Raw genomic sequence first — 15,799 nt, forward strand, 5'->3', positions numbered from 1 at the left:
AAATACTTTACATCCTAAAAAAATACTTTGCTATTTGATGATATTCTCTATTTTCTTTTTTAGCGTTTAGCGTTTGGCACATTTAAATGGTCTAGATCATGTTCAACGGTGCCGATCGTCGATTTGGAAGCTCTATCATCAAAAATAAATCAGTAATAAATCGAGCAGTTTACTACCGATAGTAGCCCAGTCAAACTCATATAGAGTTTTGCTAGAATATTATCGGTAGTAAACGGCTCGATTTACTACCGATTTGTTTTCGATGATAGAACTTTCAAATTGATGATCGGCACCGTTAAACATGATCTAAACTATTTAAACTATCTGGAAATTAAATTTCACACATTTTCGATATTGTTCTCTTGTCCATCAAGTGAACAAACAAAATGAATTGCTGAAAATGAATTTCCTTCAAAAAGTGATGATACAATTTTTATATTTGAAATCTAGAGTCTAGATCTTATTTTAAATAGTTTAAAGAATTTTTTAATAAAAATTTAGTTGATTTGAGCTCTTCTATACCGTTAAACGAGCAAACGCACCATATCGGCCATTAAAATTATAGATTTTGTGACCCTTTGATCGTTTAGTTAGTGATACCAAAAAATCATGAAATTTGATTTCTAGATAATTTAAATGGTATAGATCATGTTCAACGATGCCGATCGTCGATTTGAAAGCTCTATCATCAAAAACAAATCGGTAGTAAACCGAGCAGTTTACTACCGATAGTAGCCCAGTCAAACTCATTTAGAGTTTTGCTAGAATACTATTGGCAGTAAACTGCTCGGTTTACTACCGATTTGTTTTCGATGATAGAGCTTCCAAATTGATGATCGGCACCGTTAAATATGATCTAAACTATTTAAACTATCTGGAAATCAAATTTCACACATTTTCGATATTGTTCTCTTGTCCATCAAGTGAACAAAAAAATGAATGGCTGGAAATGAATATCCTTCAAAAAGTGATGATACAATTTTTTTTGTTTGGCACCATTTCAACATAAAATTACTTTATTGTCGTTGAGCAGGATATGCTTACAACATATGATTTCCATAAATCAGATTATTGGGCCTTTTGGCCCTGTTAACAAGAGGCTGAAGGTCCCAATAGGGTGGGTCGGGTCGGGTCGGGTCGGGTCGGTTTTGGATCGGATCACTTTGGATTTCTAGTTATTTTGAATATCATTTCGGTTTCCAACCAGTCAAGTACATGTCATCTTGGGCTTCGGATTCCGATTGGTTTCGGGTTTTCTCAGTTTCTGATTTTTGATCATTTTGGTTTTCGATAAGATTCAGATCATTTGATGTATATTCAATAATGTTCGCGCATTTAAGCTGCACATCTATAGTACTATTTCTCTCGAACATTTTGCATTCAGGTTCATTTATAAGTACTCTGAAATTTTGTTCAAGCGTCTCCGAATGTTGCAATTTAGTTCTGTATTTTTCAAAATTCTCGATTGTTCTCTTAGGTTTCGGGCCTTTTCGGGTTTGACATTCTAGGTTTTGTTCGCATTTCGGGTTCGTTCGAGTTTTAGTTTGTTCGGGCTTCGCATTGCTTGGATTTTGGTAAGTTCAACATTTGGGTTAGCTTTTGTTACCTTTGATTCAAAATTATGATTCCGCGCGTCTATGAATCCAAAAAAAAGAAATAACCCAACAAAATCATATTATTACTCATACCAATGACTCATTACATGTGGTAAGATCGAAACCGGCGATACATAGTTAGGAAAAATATTACATAATCTGAGATGAAGATGAAATTGACAACACCAGCAACTTGTTCCTGAATTTAGTAATTTATAACTCAGGAAAAGTTCTTTTTTCATAAATGTATAAATCTATCACCTGCTAAAATGGGTGTTTCATAAATAGATTGGCGGGCAACTTTAGCCAAAAAAAGCGAAAGCACGCCTCAGCCATCCTAAATTCTGGAAACTTAGCCCAACTTTCACGCTAGTATTATTATAAAATAACTTTACTATGCTTGGATTAGATTCATTGAATCTAGTCGAATGAATCTATCTGTAAATAATAAATTTGACTCCATTAATAGCACTATTCTAACTCTGGAGAGTCTTGTTTTCTTTACTAGGAGAACTGCAAAGAGCTTGTAAAGGTTTGCCCAAAGCTCCAATCCGACGGGGCTATGTCCGGGAACTCTAGGGTTTGGCCGTCGTCAGTGGTCACACTGAAGGAGATGGATTGACCGTTCAGGTACGCATTGGATTGCCAGTTGACTCCCCAGTTTCGCGACATCGTCATCCATCCAGTGTTCGAGCCCTTGATGGACACCGATTGGATCGCTCCACTTCCGCCGACGTTCGATATGAGCACGAGCTCAAAGTAGTTTAGCCCATTGATTGTGAATCTCACTCCCCCTTGCTTCGCACATGGAACCCTGCGTGTTTGTCAAGTCCCGATTAGATCTTTCTTAACAATATTAATAAATAAGCCACCTAAAAGGGTAACTAACATTTCGTTTGGTCTTACTGACCGTCGCTGGTGCAAGTGATAAACAGCTTGATGGTTAGTATCTGAGATCTCAAATTTGAATCATAATTGATTCACATTTTCAGCTAAGTTTATTTCTGAAAGAAATAAGCAAAGTGGGTAGCATACTATCTATTTTTTTAAAAAAAAAAACATTTCATTTGGTCTTTTATAAAAATTTGTTGAATATTTTCTGATGTGGGATTACAAGGACACAAATAGGTAATCGATCAATAGAATTTCGATTTAGTACCCGCAATCGGCTTAAAAATGTAACGATAACCTCAGCTTACTTAATTAGAAAATAATCACACAATTAATCTAGTGTAGTACAACTAGTTTATGCTCCTCAATGCATCTTGTTACCCAAAAAATAGCTTATAAAAAAACTACTAGAAGTGTAAATTGAGAGTGAGGAAAATAAGAACTTCACCTTTGATACAACACAGGTACGATACCCCCGCGGTAGATGCCGATCTTTTCCCATGCAGGCTGAGCCATGTCAAAGTGCTGGCGAGGCGGGTTGCACCAACCGCCGTCGTCATTTGGGAGGGCGTAGTTCGGCGGGCAAAAGTTCGTTGCGGTGATCATCACCGACGCCCCCTTTAAGCACCACTGGGAGTCTGATTGGTAGTCGCACGTGATCATGTAGCACTGCCCGCACGACGCCCCGTCATTAAACAGAGCCGTGCTTAGAGCCGCAGTGTCGGTCCCGTACCCGGTCGAGTACAAGTTACCGTAGCCACAAGCTCCACCTACAAAATATATATGAAAACGATCCGCTGAAACTCAGCTCCTTACTCAAAACACTCATAACCACAACATTAAGATCGATCAGCGGGTCTACCCATAGTTCCGGAGGCGTCGCTCCCGCCATAGAACGTTGCGGTAGCTCTGTTCCAACCCGAAGACGCGAAACCATCGACTCTGGTACCACTTAAGCACATTAAACACATGACAAATGCTACAAAAAATGTGCTAATCCCCATCTCAATGTAGAGAGACAAAGAGAGAGAGAGAGAGAAAGATGAATGTAGAAGCTAATTATTAGAGGTGAGGAGTGGTGAGAATTTATAGGGTATAAGTAGGAGGAGAGAGAAGAGATAAGACCCACGAGATACATGGGATCAAAGATCAAATCACATGATGATGATTAATTAATGATTGTACATGCAAACAATTAAGCATCCCATAAATTGCGGGCCTGTGACGCTTACACACGTATTTTATTTTATTTTATTTTTTAACTGGGTAAATCGCATGGCTAGTCCCTGAACTTTTAGTCGAGTTTATTTTGGTCCTCAAACTTTTAAATCCGGCATTTGAAACTTCAAAATCTCAAACTTGTTTTACTTTATACCTAATCTTAGGGGTTCTTTGGTTCTGAGTGGGAAAGTATTTTTTGTCCATTTTGTTTCGAAAAAAAATTTCAGCGAAAAATGAAAAATACGAAAAGAATACTTTTTGGAAAACTTTTTATTTTTCAGAAAGTAGTTTTTGGCGATACTTGGAGAAAGCAAACACCCACTTAGTCGAAAAAGAATTATAAACTATAATTATTTTATCTGTGTATCTGTACTTCGTAAATTCGTCAGAAAAATATAGAAAATGCTACAACTTAAGGGGCGTAAGTAATCATTTTTATTCCGACATTAAACCCGAATAAGAATTAAAGTAAAACACTTCCGAGTTTAGTAACTCAAATATTGAACTTAAAATGTTCGAGGACTTAAAAAAAAATTTGCAAAGTTCTAGGATTTGCGGTGTAATTTAGCCTAAATATTTTAATCTCTTCTTCTGAGATTCTCTTCATGTTCTCTTGTCGTGGAGAGACTTAATTTAGTCCTTATTCTTTTTGCACTCAACAACTTCAAAAAGCATTATTAATTTTATAGTAAAATCTTACAAAATTTATTTAAATTATAAACCATTTTAAATCAACTATCTAAATTTTTAAAATTTTAATTTTACTATCCAATCTTTTGTTAGATACTTATTATTGACTAAATTATGCCTAACTTTTTGTTATGTGGCAATAAACTGATGAGACCAATAACTTAAGTTAGGTTGTGCCCAGTAAGTTGAGTGGGGCAATGGTTCACAACAGATCTAGCAAAAGAGACCTAATAATTAGTGCTATATATGGGTGCGCTTTTTCTATCAACACATATACTGTTAAGATAGTTGGTTAGCACTTACGATCCACAGCTTTCAATTTGTTTAATTTGAGTCGGTAAACAAGTTTGATTTAAAATTTAAGCTAATTACTTACTATAATAAGTTTACAGTTGTATGAATTGCATTTAAATTTTAAAGTTAAAATACGATTGATTAAGTCAAATCAAATAAATTGAAAGGTGGAAGCGTAAATTTATCTCAAATTTGAGGATTATATATAAATGGAAAAAAAAAAGAGAAAAATGGGGGATTTGTTGACAAAATGTGTCACATGGTGATGTTGAGATCACACTTGTTTAGAGCACATGGGCTAGGGTTGATATGGGCGTGATTAAAGGTATAATTTTGGGGGAGGAGTTTTGCTCCAATCATCGTGCCGAGAACGAGGCATGAATTGCTCTTTTTGCCCAAGTTTTGATAGGGATTTGTTATTTTATTTGACCCTGAAAATATGCAGTTAATTAATTAATTAATTAATTAATGAACTTTGGATATGTCACGCTGCAATTAGGCGGTCGTTTGGTACCACATAAATATAAATACAGTATAGTTAAAAATACATTCAAGTGAAAATACACCATTAATAATTTTATATTTTTAGTTGATTGGTTACGGTAGAAAGTGTTGCATAGTTGCATGCAGTTGAAAAGCATATTATAAATTTTTATTATTTTTTATATTGGGTGGTTAGATTACCTCTTATGTAGGAAAGGGGGAAAAAAAAACTTTTTAAACAATTATTATAGAGGTAAGCTTATTTTTATTTAAAATTATGCTTTTCAAGTGCTATAGTTAGAGCTATGGACAAATTAGGCGTAGTTCCAACTCCTACAGTTGAGACTCCTCGTGCAGTTGCAACTGCAATTGTTGAATTAAAATGTATCAAAATATATGACGGATTTGGATTTGCATGCAGTTACAACAGCAATGTAGTTGCAATTGCGTGCAGCCAAATAGCCCCTTAGACTCGCGGAGAGATTGCATTACTTACAGTGAGAATACGATGGAAAAATACTCTGATCGTTTTCATACTTATTATAATATAACTTGAGTATGATATATTTTTTGGGCTAAATTGCAATTTTGGTCCTTAAACTATGAGGCGGGTCACATTTTTTTTTTCTCAATCTTTATTTATTGTAATTTCTAATTTGAACTTTGTAAATTATTACAATCGAGTCTCATAAGCTAATTCAGTTGATTAAAAAAATTAATTATCGCTGATATGAAATAAATGTAATATCTTAATTATTATCGTATTATCAATCACAACACTGCCACATCACATTCATATTAACAACACATCAATATATACTCAATCAAATTGAGTTGTGAGATTTGATTGCGATAATTTAAAAATCGAACTAAAAATTATAATAAATTAAATATTATGGTCCAAAATGTTAAACACTTTATGGTTTGAGAGCCAAACGTGCTATTTAGCCTATTTTCGATGGGCCTTCAAAAAAGACATAAACGTATTCTCATATGCTTTTATCTTAACACTATTTTACCTAACAATGTTAAATGATCCTCAATTCTAAACGAACACTTTGTTATAAAATGAAGTGAGCACCAATTTCGGAACTCAGTCGTAAAGGTTTTAAGATGAAATTTTAGTAAAAATTTTAAACCTATCAAAGTTTAAAAAAAATTTTCAATTTACTAGCTATTTCACTATGGAAATTTAGGTATGTTATTTAGTTTAGTGAACTTGATTCTAGTATTTCACAAGTTCATGTGACTATGTGGTAATTAAGGCAAGTTAGATGCCCAAATTTCTAATAAAGTAGTCATCAAATGATATAAATCAAATAAATTAAAAGAAAGAATATTAAAAATTAAAACCTTTGAAGATTGAGTAGGGGGCCTAAAATGAACCATAGTTCACGTAATCCACAGTGCCTCAAGTCAACATCTTAAAAACAATTTTATTAACCTTTTTATACAATATATTTATTTGAGGTTGACAATTAATATGCTAGGGTTGGGGAGTTTGTCTCTTTTGAGAAGTTATATATATATATATATATATATATACATATATATAACTGGAGTAGGGCTACTATACTCTTATGAGTAGTGGACCCTTACTACTCATAAGTTGTTTTCGATGATGGAGCTTCCGAATCGACGATCCACTCCGTTAAATATGATCTAGAGCATTTAAAACTTCTAGAAATTAAATTTCATAATTTTTCAACATCATTTACCTTATGATCAAAAGCTTACAAAATTGACAATTTTTAACGGCCGGTATGGGATACTTGCTAGTTTAACGGTGGAAAAGAATCGGAATATGTTGAATTTTTGATAGAAAATTCTATTCACTACCTAGATAAAGATCAATAACTCCGATCGTTAATTGAGGGATCCGATCATCCATTTTTAGGACGTCGTTCGATTTTGACCGTTCATTTTATGCCCGCTTGATGGACTTTATTATGATTTCAAAAAATTACGAAATTTATTTTCTAGAAATTTCAAATACTCTAGATCATATTTAACGGAGTGGATCGTCGATTCGGAAGCTCTATCATCGAAAACAACTTATGAGTAGTAAGGGTCCACTACTCATAAGAGTATAGTAGCCCTACTCTATATAACTGATCTTACTTTGTCTAAAAAAATAATAATAATAACCAGGTTGAGTTCTGAGTGCTTGAATTTGACATCCATGCATCTGCTTGTTTTGTGTTTTAAATGCCAAGTTCCTCAAATTTTGTTAATGTACATCATGTACACAACAAGCAAACATATTGCAACGATCCGACCCGCTAGCAACAATAACTCGTTGGACCAAAACTCGTTGGGCCCAAACCATCGGCCCAAAATGCTTAAGCCGGGTTATTATTACTAGCATGTAGGTCTCATATAAACTGATCGAAATCAGTATCACATCCGATGTGAGACTATTGGGGGCGTTACAAACTCCTCCTGTTTAGACGAACCAGATCACAGACAGACAGAGCAGAACCATTACCAGGCGATGTGAGATTCTAGAAGTGGCTCTTACGGGTTCAAGAGATGGCTCCCACCAAATCCGTTGGTGTAGTACTTTGTCCCGCATAGCACTTAATTCTCACACTTCCGGCTGGTGTTTGTCTCTGATACCAATTGCAACGACCCAACCAGCTAGCAACAATAACTCGTTGGACCAAAACTCGTTGGGCCCAAACCATCGGCCCAAAATGCTTGAGCCGGATTATTATTACTAGCGTGTAGGTCTCATATAAACTGATCGGAATCAGTATCCCATCCGATATGGAACTATTGGGGGCGTTACACATATTTTATTTCTGTTATTAGACTCACATTTTCTTTTCTTTTCTTTTCTTTTCTCTTCTTTTGTTTTTCTTTTTGAGAGAGAAAGATAAGAAGCTATTCATTTCGTTCATTTTTAGAAATAAACCAAGCTTGAAATGAGAAGCAACTAAGTTTCAAACTTAAGATCTCAAATACTAACCATCAAACTCTTAGCCAGCTGTGTCGGATACGATCAGTCACTCTTTCTTATTTTATTACAAGAAAAGATAGAAAAGAACATCCATTTCCCTTTAAGAAAAGAAAAAAATAGGCAATTGATAATTGATCTTCAAATATCGACTAGTTCGAGAGTCTAACACCTTGGCTATTTTCTTTTTCTTTCGCAATAGAAGGTCCAATATTTATGCACGTAGCATATTTATGCTTAGTACATGATTCGAATTGAAGACTCGTTGTAGCTACAAGACAACATCTGTTTTACGTTTTAACATAATATCATAATAGAAAATCTAAGTTCGAGCCCCACCAGATTTCTAGCTTTATTTAACTATTCCACATTTTTAGCCTATTAAAATATCTAGAGTCCACACTTAACTATACCTTCAAATCTTGCGCTTATTGTGTATTAGTCTAAGTTGGGACATCCACTTTTAACTAGGAGTTAAAGAGATATTTATTAATTAAATTGCATTCTTTAAATTTTACTTAACAAGCTAATTATACTTTAAACAAGTCCCCAACATCAAATGCACTAAAGATTCATCTACATGAAATCTCAAAGACTCAACCTTTTGCCTTAAGACTTATGTATAGCATGTCAAGCTTACGGGCACGACGAAAATCAGACGAAGTATTCTGCTGCTGACAAAAGTAATAAATAAAAAGACCAACAAATATCAATAATGGGAGTTTTTTTTTTTTTTTTTTTTTTTTGAGAGATAGGTAGCACGCTACCCGCTTCGTTTATTTCAATTAGAAATAAACTTAGCTAGAAATGTGAATCAACTAGGATTCGAACTTGGGTCTCGGCTACCAACCACCAAGCCCTTTGCCACTTGCTCTAGGGACGGTCAGTATCAATAATGGGAGTTGAAATCCATAATGTTGAAATCCATAATGTTGTAGAACAAAAGAAGCTGAATATATAACCGATCAATCTAGCGTAACAGGGATAAGATAGATTATAGTGAAATAAAATTAAAAATCATATGAAAATGTTGGAACCAGTTCAAGTAATATCTTTCACTGAGATGGATCAAAAACCTAGTAATTCCCCAAGAAGATACTTGAATTAGCTAGTAATGCAACCATTAAGCTAATTAGTGCTCGTCGCACCGAATAAGCGATACCGCGGTCAACCTAATCATTTTTGAGATCATAACTAAGGGAACTCAAAGAGTCTTGGTAAAATGCTTAAATAATTTTATGGATTGAGTAGAGCTTAATGAACACATGGTCTAGCTTAAAGGGAAAGTCAAATACATTAATAATAGCACTAAATCAAGCACACATAGTAATTGCATTAGCATATGATCAAGTGGTGGCTATATGCATGGTTGATCATGTGAGTGACCTTACATATATAGCTAGTTTTAACAAAGAATATAGGAGGCTAGTAGTTTTACCAAATCTAAGAATGAAAAAGAAAAAAAAAAAAAAAAAAAAAGTGCAAGGAAAAGTGCTTCTAGATGGAGATGGACAATTTTGTCAATGGTGACCATGAGATGCTCTTAATTAGACTTTGAATGCATGGTTGCAATTAAGGAAAGACTTAGCCATAAAATAAAGTTAAAGGAAAGACTTGGCCATATAATAGGTTAATTTTTAGGCTAAATTACAGAAAACTCCCTGTCAAAATCCGATTTTTCACTTTCCCCTTCTGCCATTTAAAAACCTACACTTTGCCCCCTTGTAAAATGAAAAATATGCACTTCACTCCATACCGTTAGTGATCCGTTAGGGTTCCGTTATAAAATATTTTTTTATGCCAACCGCCCTCTTCCATGTTGCTTCGCCTTCCTCCACCTTGCCGATCGAGGCGGCGGCAGTTGAGGAAGATGAGGGAGGAGACGAAAATGGTGAGGAACAAAATGGTCATTTTATTATCACAGTACACACCGTACCTCTCCTGTGAATATTGTTCATTTTACAAGGAGGCAAAGTGTGGGTTTTGATAGTGGAAAAAATAAAAAATCGAGTTTTGACAGGAGAGTTTTATGTAATTTAACCTAATTTTTATCTTATTTTTTGCCTTCACTTACTAGTCTATTCCGGATGGGTCTGAATGGGAGTTAATTATTGATGAAATTTTAGCATAGTAGAATAGATCAAAAGACGGAAGGAGTTCTCCACCTTCCGCTACTTTTTCTTAGTGGATTGGAAGAGATTCAGAGTAAAATATTTTTTTTATGTTATTTTTGGCCCCTACTTACCATCATTTTGGAGTCGATCTAGAAAGGAGCTCCAGTAAGATCCATTTGCTTTGGATTAGTGAAACGTAAATGCAGATAAACTCAAGAGCAGTGAAGTACAAAATTTTGAAAGGAAGATTCCACCACTTTGGTTGTTTGTTTTGTTGAAACTTAACTATATTGTAAGTAATTTTTTGACATTTTTAGTAACTTAGTGTTTGTTTATTGTAAATTACCTAATTTTAAACTTTTTTTTAGAGAGAAAGATAATATGATACCTGCTTTATTTTAAAAAAAAAAATAGCTGAAAATATGAATCAATTAAGTTTCAAATAAAGTCTCATATATTCATATCCATTGACATCCCTAATACAAAGGGGTATTTTTGTAATTTAACCCACATTTTATCCATAGTATAAAAAACGTATAGAACTTATCTGAATTATTGACTTTGAATCGGTTATCCAACCTTCAAATTTTTTATTTTACTATTTAACTTTATAATTTATTTGATTTGAGTCGGTCAATAATACCTTGACTTCAAAATTCGACCAAGTATTCAAATTTTATCGTCAAAGTGCTGCTGACGGGTTCAAATTAAATAAATTAAAAAGTTAAATAATAAAATCAAATTTTTGAACAATTTGATAGCCGACTTCAAATGATCGCAGTTCAGGTAATTTTATACATTATTGTCTCAAAAAAATAAAAAAAATAATATTTAACATATTCTTCAAAATTTTATAAATATCTTATCTACTCTCTACGACTAAAGTATTCTTATTAATTTAAAAAATTCCTTGAAATATCCCTATTTTTCCTAAATTTTGCCGACCGGATTAAATTTTAGAAGGGTATTTTATTCTGTATGACTAAATATCTTATCCATACTTCAAAAAATATCTTATTTGTTCCGTATGATTAAAGTATTCTTATTAATTTAAAAAAAATTCCTTCAAATATCTCTATTTCTCCTAAAATGTACTAAAATAAGATTGGATTTTAGGAGGGTATTTTAGTAATTTCACCTTTTTGAACTCACACACAAATAAATACACCACCACCAGTGGATGATGTGGATCGGACCGTTAGAGCGAGCGCTCTCTTTTTAAAGTTTAAAAACTTCTCCCCCTCCTCCTTAACTCAAGCTCAAGCTCCTCCCTTGTAGCCGTTGCAATCACCTCTCTCTCTCTCTCTCTCTCTCTCTCTCTCTCCATGGATTCAGCATCCCTCATAACCCCTTCCTCCGAAGAGCGCTTCTGGAGCAAGCTCCGCAACCGCGTCGAAGCCATTCTCGACGATCGGAGGCCCGCAAACCGCCCCGCCGATCCCGCCGCGCATTTGGTATCGCCGATCCCGTCGCGCCTCTTCCAATTTTGATCCTTTTCTTCTCCTCCTTGTTTTTTTTTTTTTCGATTTCGTTTTTAATCGGAGGAGGTGCTGTTTTTCGACAGTGCGGAGCGGAATCCGAGCGCGGGAAGCGGTCGCGGGAGGATTCGCTTCTCCTGATCAGGGGGCTGGATTCGGTCGCTTCGTCGCTGTCTCAGCTCTCGGATACGCTGAGCGCGGCGCAACAGGTGAAAATTGAATCTGTTTTTTGTTGCTGGCATAGTGTTTGTGGAAATGCCTCTGCTCTTTTTGGATGTTAATGGATGAAATTGTTGATGCCCTTAATTTGATTGGATTGATTGGTGTGTTGAATTTGTGGTGAATTTGCTTTTATAAGAGGAAAAATTAGTCCTTTTAATTTATCCAAATATAGGGAAAGATGAATGGAGATTTGAAGACCCCCTCAATTTTTCTTTTATTTTTAAAAAAAATTGACTATTCAATTAAATTTTAGTTGGCTTTATTTGTTTTTATTTTCCTTAATCGAGTTGGGGGTTCGTAAAATCGGTTGTCTAAAAAGCCACTGAGAATGATTAAGGCTTCGTTTGTGTAATGACTGCGACCTGCTAGTAATAATAACTTGTTCAGTCCAAACCACCGCCCAAAATGGTTAAACCTAGTTATTACTAATAGAGTGTGAAACCTCATATATTTCAAATCAAAACCCTTTTTTCATAGATTCTCCATCCCATCATAATCCTTTTTTCATAGACTCCCCACCGTCCCTCCTATTTAGATCCTGATGTTCTCGTCAGGTCCAAACCAGATCACAAACATATAGACTCCCAGAGGTGGCTCCTACCAAATCTATAGTATAGCACTTTGTCCTGTATAGGACTTAGCTCTCACACTTCCCGCTGATATTCAGCTCTGATCTCAAATATAACAACCCGACTCGCTAGTAATAATAATTCGTTCAGTCCAAACTACCGGTGCAAAATGTTTAAGTCAAGTTATTATTATTAGGGTGCGAGGCCTCATATATTCCAAATAAGAATTTCTTTCTCATCCAATGTGAGACTATTGGGGCATTACAGTTTAGGATTGCAAGTAGTATGCATTACGTATGGTAGAAAAATATTCCATTTGTTTCCATAAAGAATAGTATGTCGCGTTGATTGCACTCATTCAGCTGAGATATCTTTGTTGAATATAAAAATATAAAAACAACTTTACTTAGTAACTTAAGTTTTTGGAGTACAACAGTTGTTTCATATAATTTAATATGGTATCAGAACAGGAGATCTTATGATCAAGGCTGTATTCACTTATGTGAATTTTTTTCTAAAATAGAAAAAGAAACGAAATCAATCGAAAAAAGCATCGGTCATATCTCACCAGGAATTTCTTCAGAAAGCTCGAGTTGGTCTTTTGATGGGCCAGTAGATCTGCAAAAACTTGCCCCTTTATCGCTTTGGGAGTGACACATTCTATGTCAAGTTCCACCAGGTTTCTAGTGTTATTTAATTGCCTCCCATTTAATTTAGTCCATGTCTTAGACCTATTATAAAGTCTCAAGTCCAGACGTAAAAGAAAGAGTTAAATATAAAAATATAAAAATACTGTTCTCTGGTAGCTTTAGCATTTGAAACACAACGGTTATTTTATATAATTAAACCATCTTTACGTACTTTCTCCATAACATTTTTTGGCCTAATAGCCCTGAATTCAACAAAATCACCATTATGCGTAACAAAGTCTCATATGTAATTGACGAAAATAACTGCAATTGAAAGCATGGAAATTTAAGGGATTGTCTATTACAAGAAAATTAGATCAGATTATTTAAAAATGCCATATAGTTGAGCACTGGCACTGCCAATTTATATGATTTAATTGCTTTGGATAATCAAAAATTTGGTTATGATATCTTTATTTGCTTAATTTTGAAACTGCTGCTGTAACTTCATTTACTTCAGTTTTAGCATTAAATTTAGCCGCATTTGCTTTACTTTTTCTATATTCCTAACAATAACAGGAAGTGAATGCTCTAGCTAAAGCCTCTGTAGCAGCAAAAGAATTGCAAGGAGAGAGCCAAAGAACAGATGAGGAGGAGGGGCCAAAAGCAAAGAGGCATTGTGGCTCCGCCGAGATCCCCGAAAAACACGATTCAGCTTACACCGATAAGAACAAAGTTATTGCTCACACCGATAAGAACGAAGCTATCGATTCCGACAAGCATAATGAAAACAAAGAAGAGGCAGCTTCTGATGAGTGTCAAGATAAAAATGATAAGCACACTTCTTCAGATGTTCTGCGAAGTGCTAAACTGAAGCAGGCAAAAAATGTATGAATACACAACTACTGCATCTGTTTTTTTCTTTTTGCAGTAAGTTTCACGACTAAAGGCTTTCTTTTTCCGCTTTTCGTCCTTCGTGATTTACGCAGCTTGCGATATCAATGGCAACTAAAGCGTCTTCTCTTACGAGAGAGCTAAAGACGATAAAATCGGAGTTGCTGTTTATGCAAGAGAGGTGTAGTTTGCTTGAAGAGGAGAATAGGCGGCTTCGCGAAGGGATAGAGAAAGGAGTTTCAGAAGAAGATGACCTGGTAATTGCTTCGCGCTTTAGGAAGCATGTTGTTAGCATCATTTGATTATGACGAAATGTGAGAATTTCACTAATCTGACAATATCAGGAACGCTACATTCCTCTGTTTGGTCCGCACGGTAAAATTGTCATATATTACCTAGGAATACCAGATTAATGTGTTTGGTTCGTCAATGAAATTTCCAGTAATTGTAGCAGTGTGCAATTACTTTCCGACCTCTACTATATGTATATTTATATGCGCCTCATGCAAGAAACATCTGTTAACTATATATACAACATATTCTTCAAAATGTTTTTCAATAGTCAAAAAGTACAAATCATTGTTCACAGAATTATTGATGTACCGAAATTTGCTGATTATGTGCATATTTTTGCTGATCTTTTGATGCATTTTTTATGCAGGTGAGGCTTCAGTTGGAGGCTTTACTAGCTGAGAAATCAAGATTAGCGCAGGAGAATGCAAACCTCCTGCGAGAAAATCAGAGCCTTCACCAGCTGGTTGAGTATCACCAGCTAACTTCGCAGGATCTGTCGGCATCGTATGAGCAAGTCATGCAGGGAATGTGCTTGGATTTCTCTTCTCCACTCGGGAAAATAGAGAGTGACTCGGATGATAGTGAAAACGGCTATGAAGAAGATGGAGTTATCGAACAGATAAGTTAACGACGTCCTCGTCTTCTGCAGATGCACTCTGAACATCTGCAGTTGTATCGGTGTTCACCGACCAGCTTCTTTTCGCCATTGATGTTTGGCGTTAATTTTGTTGATTTCTCACCTAGCGATGTTCGATTTCTTTCTTCAGTTTACTACATTGCTGGGAATTGTACCCACTTCAGTATATATACCCTCATGAGCAGCATCTATGTTCACTCTGTAATAACAAACTTCAGGCAGTAACTGCATAACTACGTATTTGAATTTAGAGATCTCTCTACTTGCTGACTAGTATCAAAGATTCAAAGTTTGATGCACAATCAGCAAAACTAAGATTTGAACAGATTGAACAATAACTAACGTAACTGTTCTCTGATAGCTTAATCTTTCAGAGTAACAGGCATGAATAGTTCAAAACGTCTACCGTGATTGGTTGAGCTTGTTGTAGGGTGGCATAACTGTTTCTATCTCTATCCCTATCATCGTCGGAATAGATTTTGATTTTGGCGTAAACTGGAGTTTCTGGAAATTAGGAAGGCGACAAGATGCACTCGCATGAGTAGAAAGGTAAAACGCGCCTCGAATGCATTGACACCCAGCTGTAGGAAACACTGTTCGAATTGGAGTTTACTGTGTTCGATTCTGTAACTTGACAGTAAAACATCAGTTGAGAATCTATTCAATCAGTTCATGTATTAAGAAGCTTTGAGAGGAAACTTTCGAGGCTGAACTCAGATCAAACAGTGCTGTTTCGCAAAGTTAAGTCAGTTGATGTTTGAGACAGATTTTTCCTTAAAATTTTATTGTTTGGCGGTGATTAAACAGTGTGTAACTGTGTTCTGACATG

At 35.2% G+C, this 15,799-nt stretch overlaps 2 protein-coding genes across 2 annotated transcripts; one reads left to right on the forward strand and one right to left on the reverse strand.

The window, feature by feature from the left end:
- LOC109707251 (expansin-A1-like) lies at positions 1,676-3,539 on the reverse strand. The gene is made up of 3 exons (XM_020228396.1): positions 3,349-3,539; positions 2,935-3,256; positions 1,676-2,409 (listed from the first exon to the last, which is right to left on the reverse strand). The coding sequence occupies exons 1-3, from the start codon at positions 3,488-3,490 to the stop codon at positions 2,100-2,102; spliced, it is 774 nt and encodes a 257-aa protein (XP_020083985.1). The 5' UTR covers positions 3,491-3,539; the 3' UTR covers positions 1,676-2,099.
- LOC109707248 lies at positions 11,451-15,220 on the forward strand. Its single transcript, XM_020228392.1, has 5 exons — positions 11,451-11,701; positions 11,812-11,934; positions 13,725-14,033; positions 14,135-14,296; positions 14,701-15,220. The coding sequence occupies exons 1-5, from the start codon at positions 11,573-11,575 to the stop codon at positions 14,959-14,961; spliced, it is 984 nt and encodes a 327-aa protein (XP_020083981.1). The 5' UTR covers positions 11,451-11,572; the 3' UTR covers positions 14,962-15,220.

This window comes from Ananas comosus, linkage group 3, assembly GCF_001540865.1.
Source record: "Ananas comosus cultivar F153 linkage group 3, ASM154086v1, whole genome shotgun sequence".
In the NCBI taxonomy this organism is placed as follows: Eukaryota; Viridiplantae; Streptophyta; class Magnoliopsida; order Poales; family Bromeliaceae; genus Ananas; species Ananas comosus.

Coding starts and splice junctions, on each gene's coding strand:
- LOC109707251 (XM_020228396.1), bottom strand. CDS start 3,490: ATGGGGATTAGCACATTTTTTGTAGCATTTGTCATGTGTTTAATGTGC. Junction 3,257..3,348: donor CGACGCCTCCGGAACTATGG/GTAGACCCGCTG, acceptor TATATTTTGTAG/GTGGAGCTTGTGGCTACGGT. Junction 2,410..2,934: donor GTACCTGTGTTGTATCAAAG/GTGAAGTTCTTA, acceptor ACAAACACGCAG/GGTTCCATGTGCGAAGCAAG.
- LOC109707248 (XM_020228392.1), top strand. CDS start 11,573: ATGGATTCAGCATCCCTCATAACCCCTTCCTCCGAAGAGCGCTTCTGG. Junction 14,034..14,134: donor AACTGAAGCAGGCAAAAAAT/GTATGAATACAC, acceptor TGATTTACGCAG/CTTGCGATATCAATGGCAAC. Junction 14,297..14,700: donor TTTCAGAAGAAGATGACCTG/GTAATTGCTTCG, acceptor TTTTTTATGCAG/GTGAGGCTTCAGTTGGAGGC.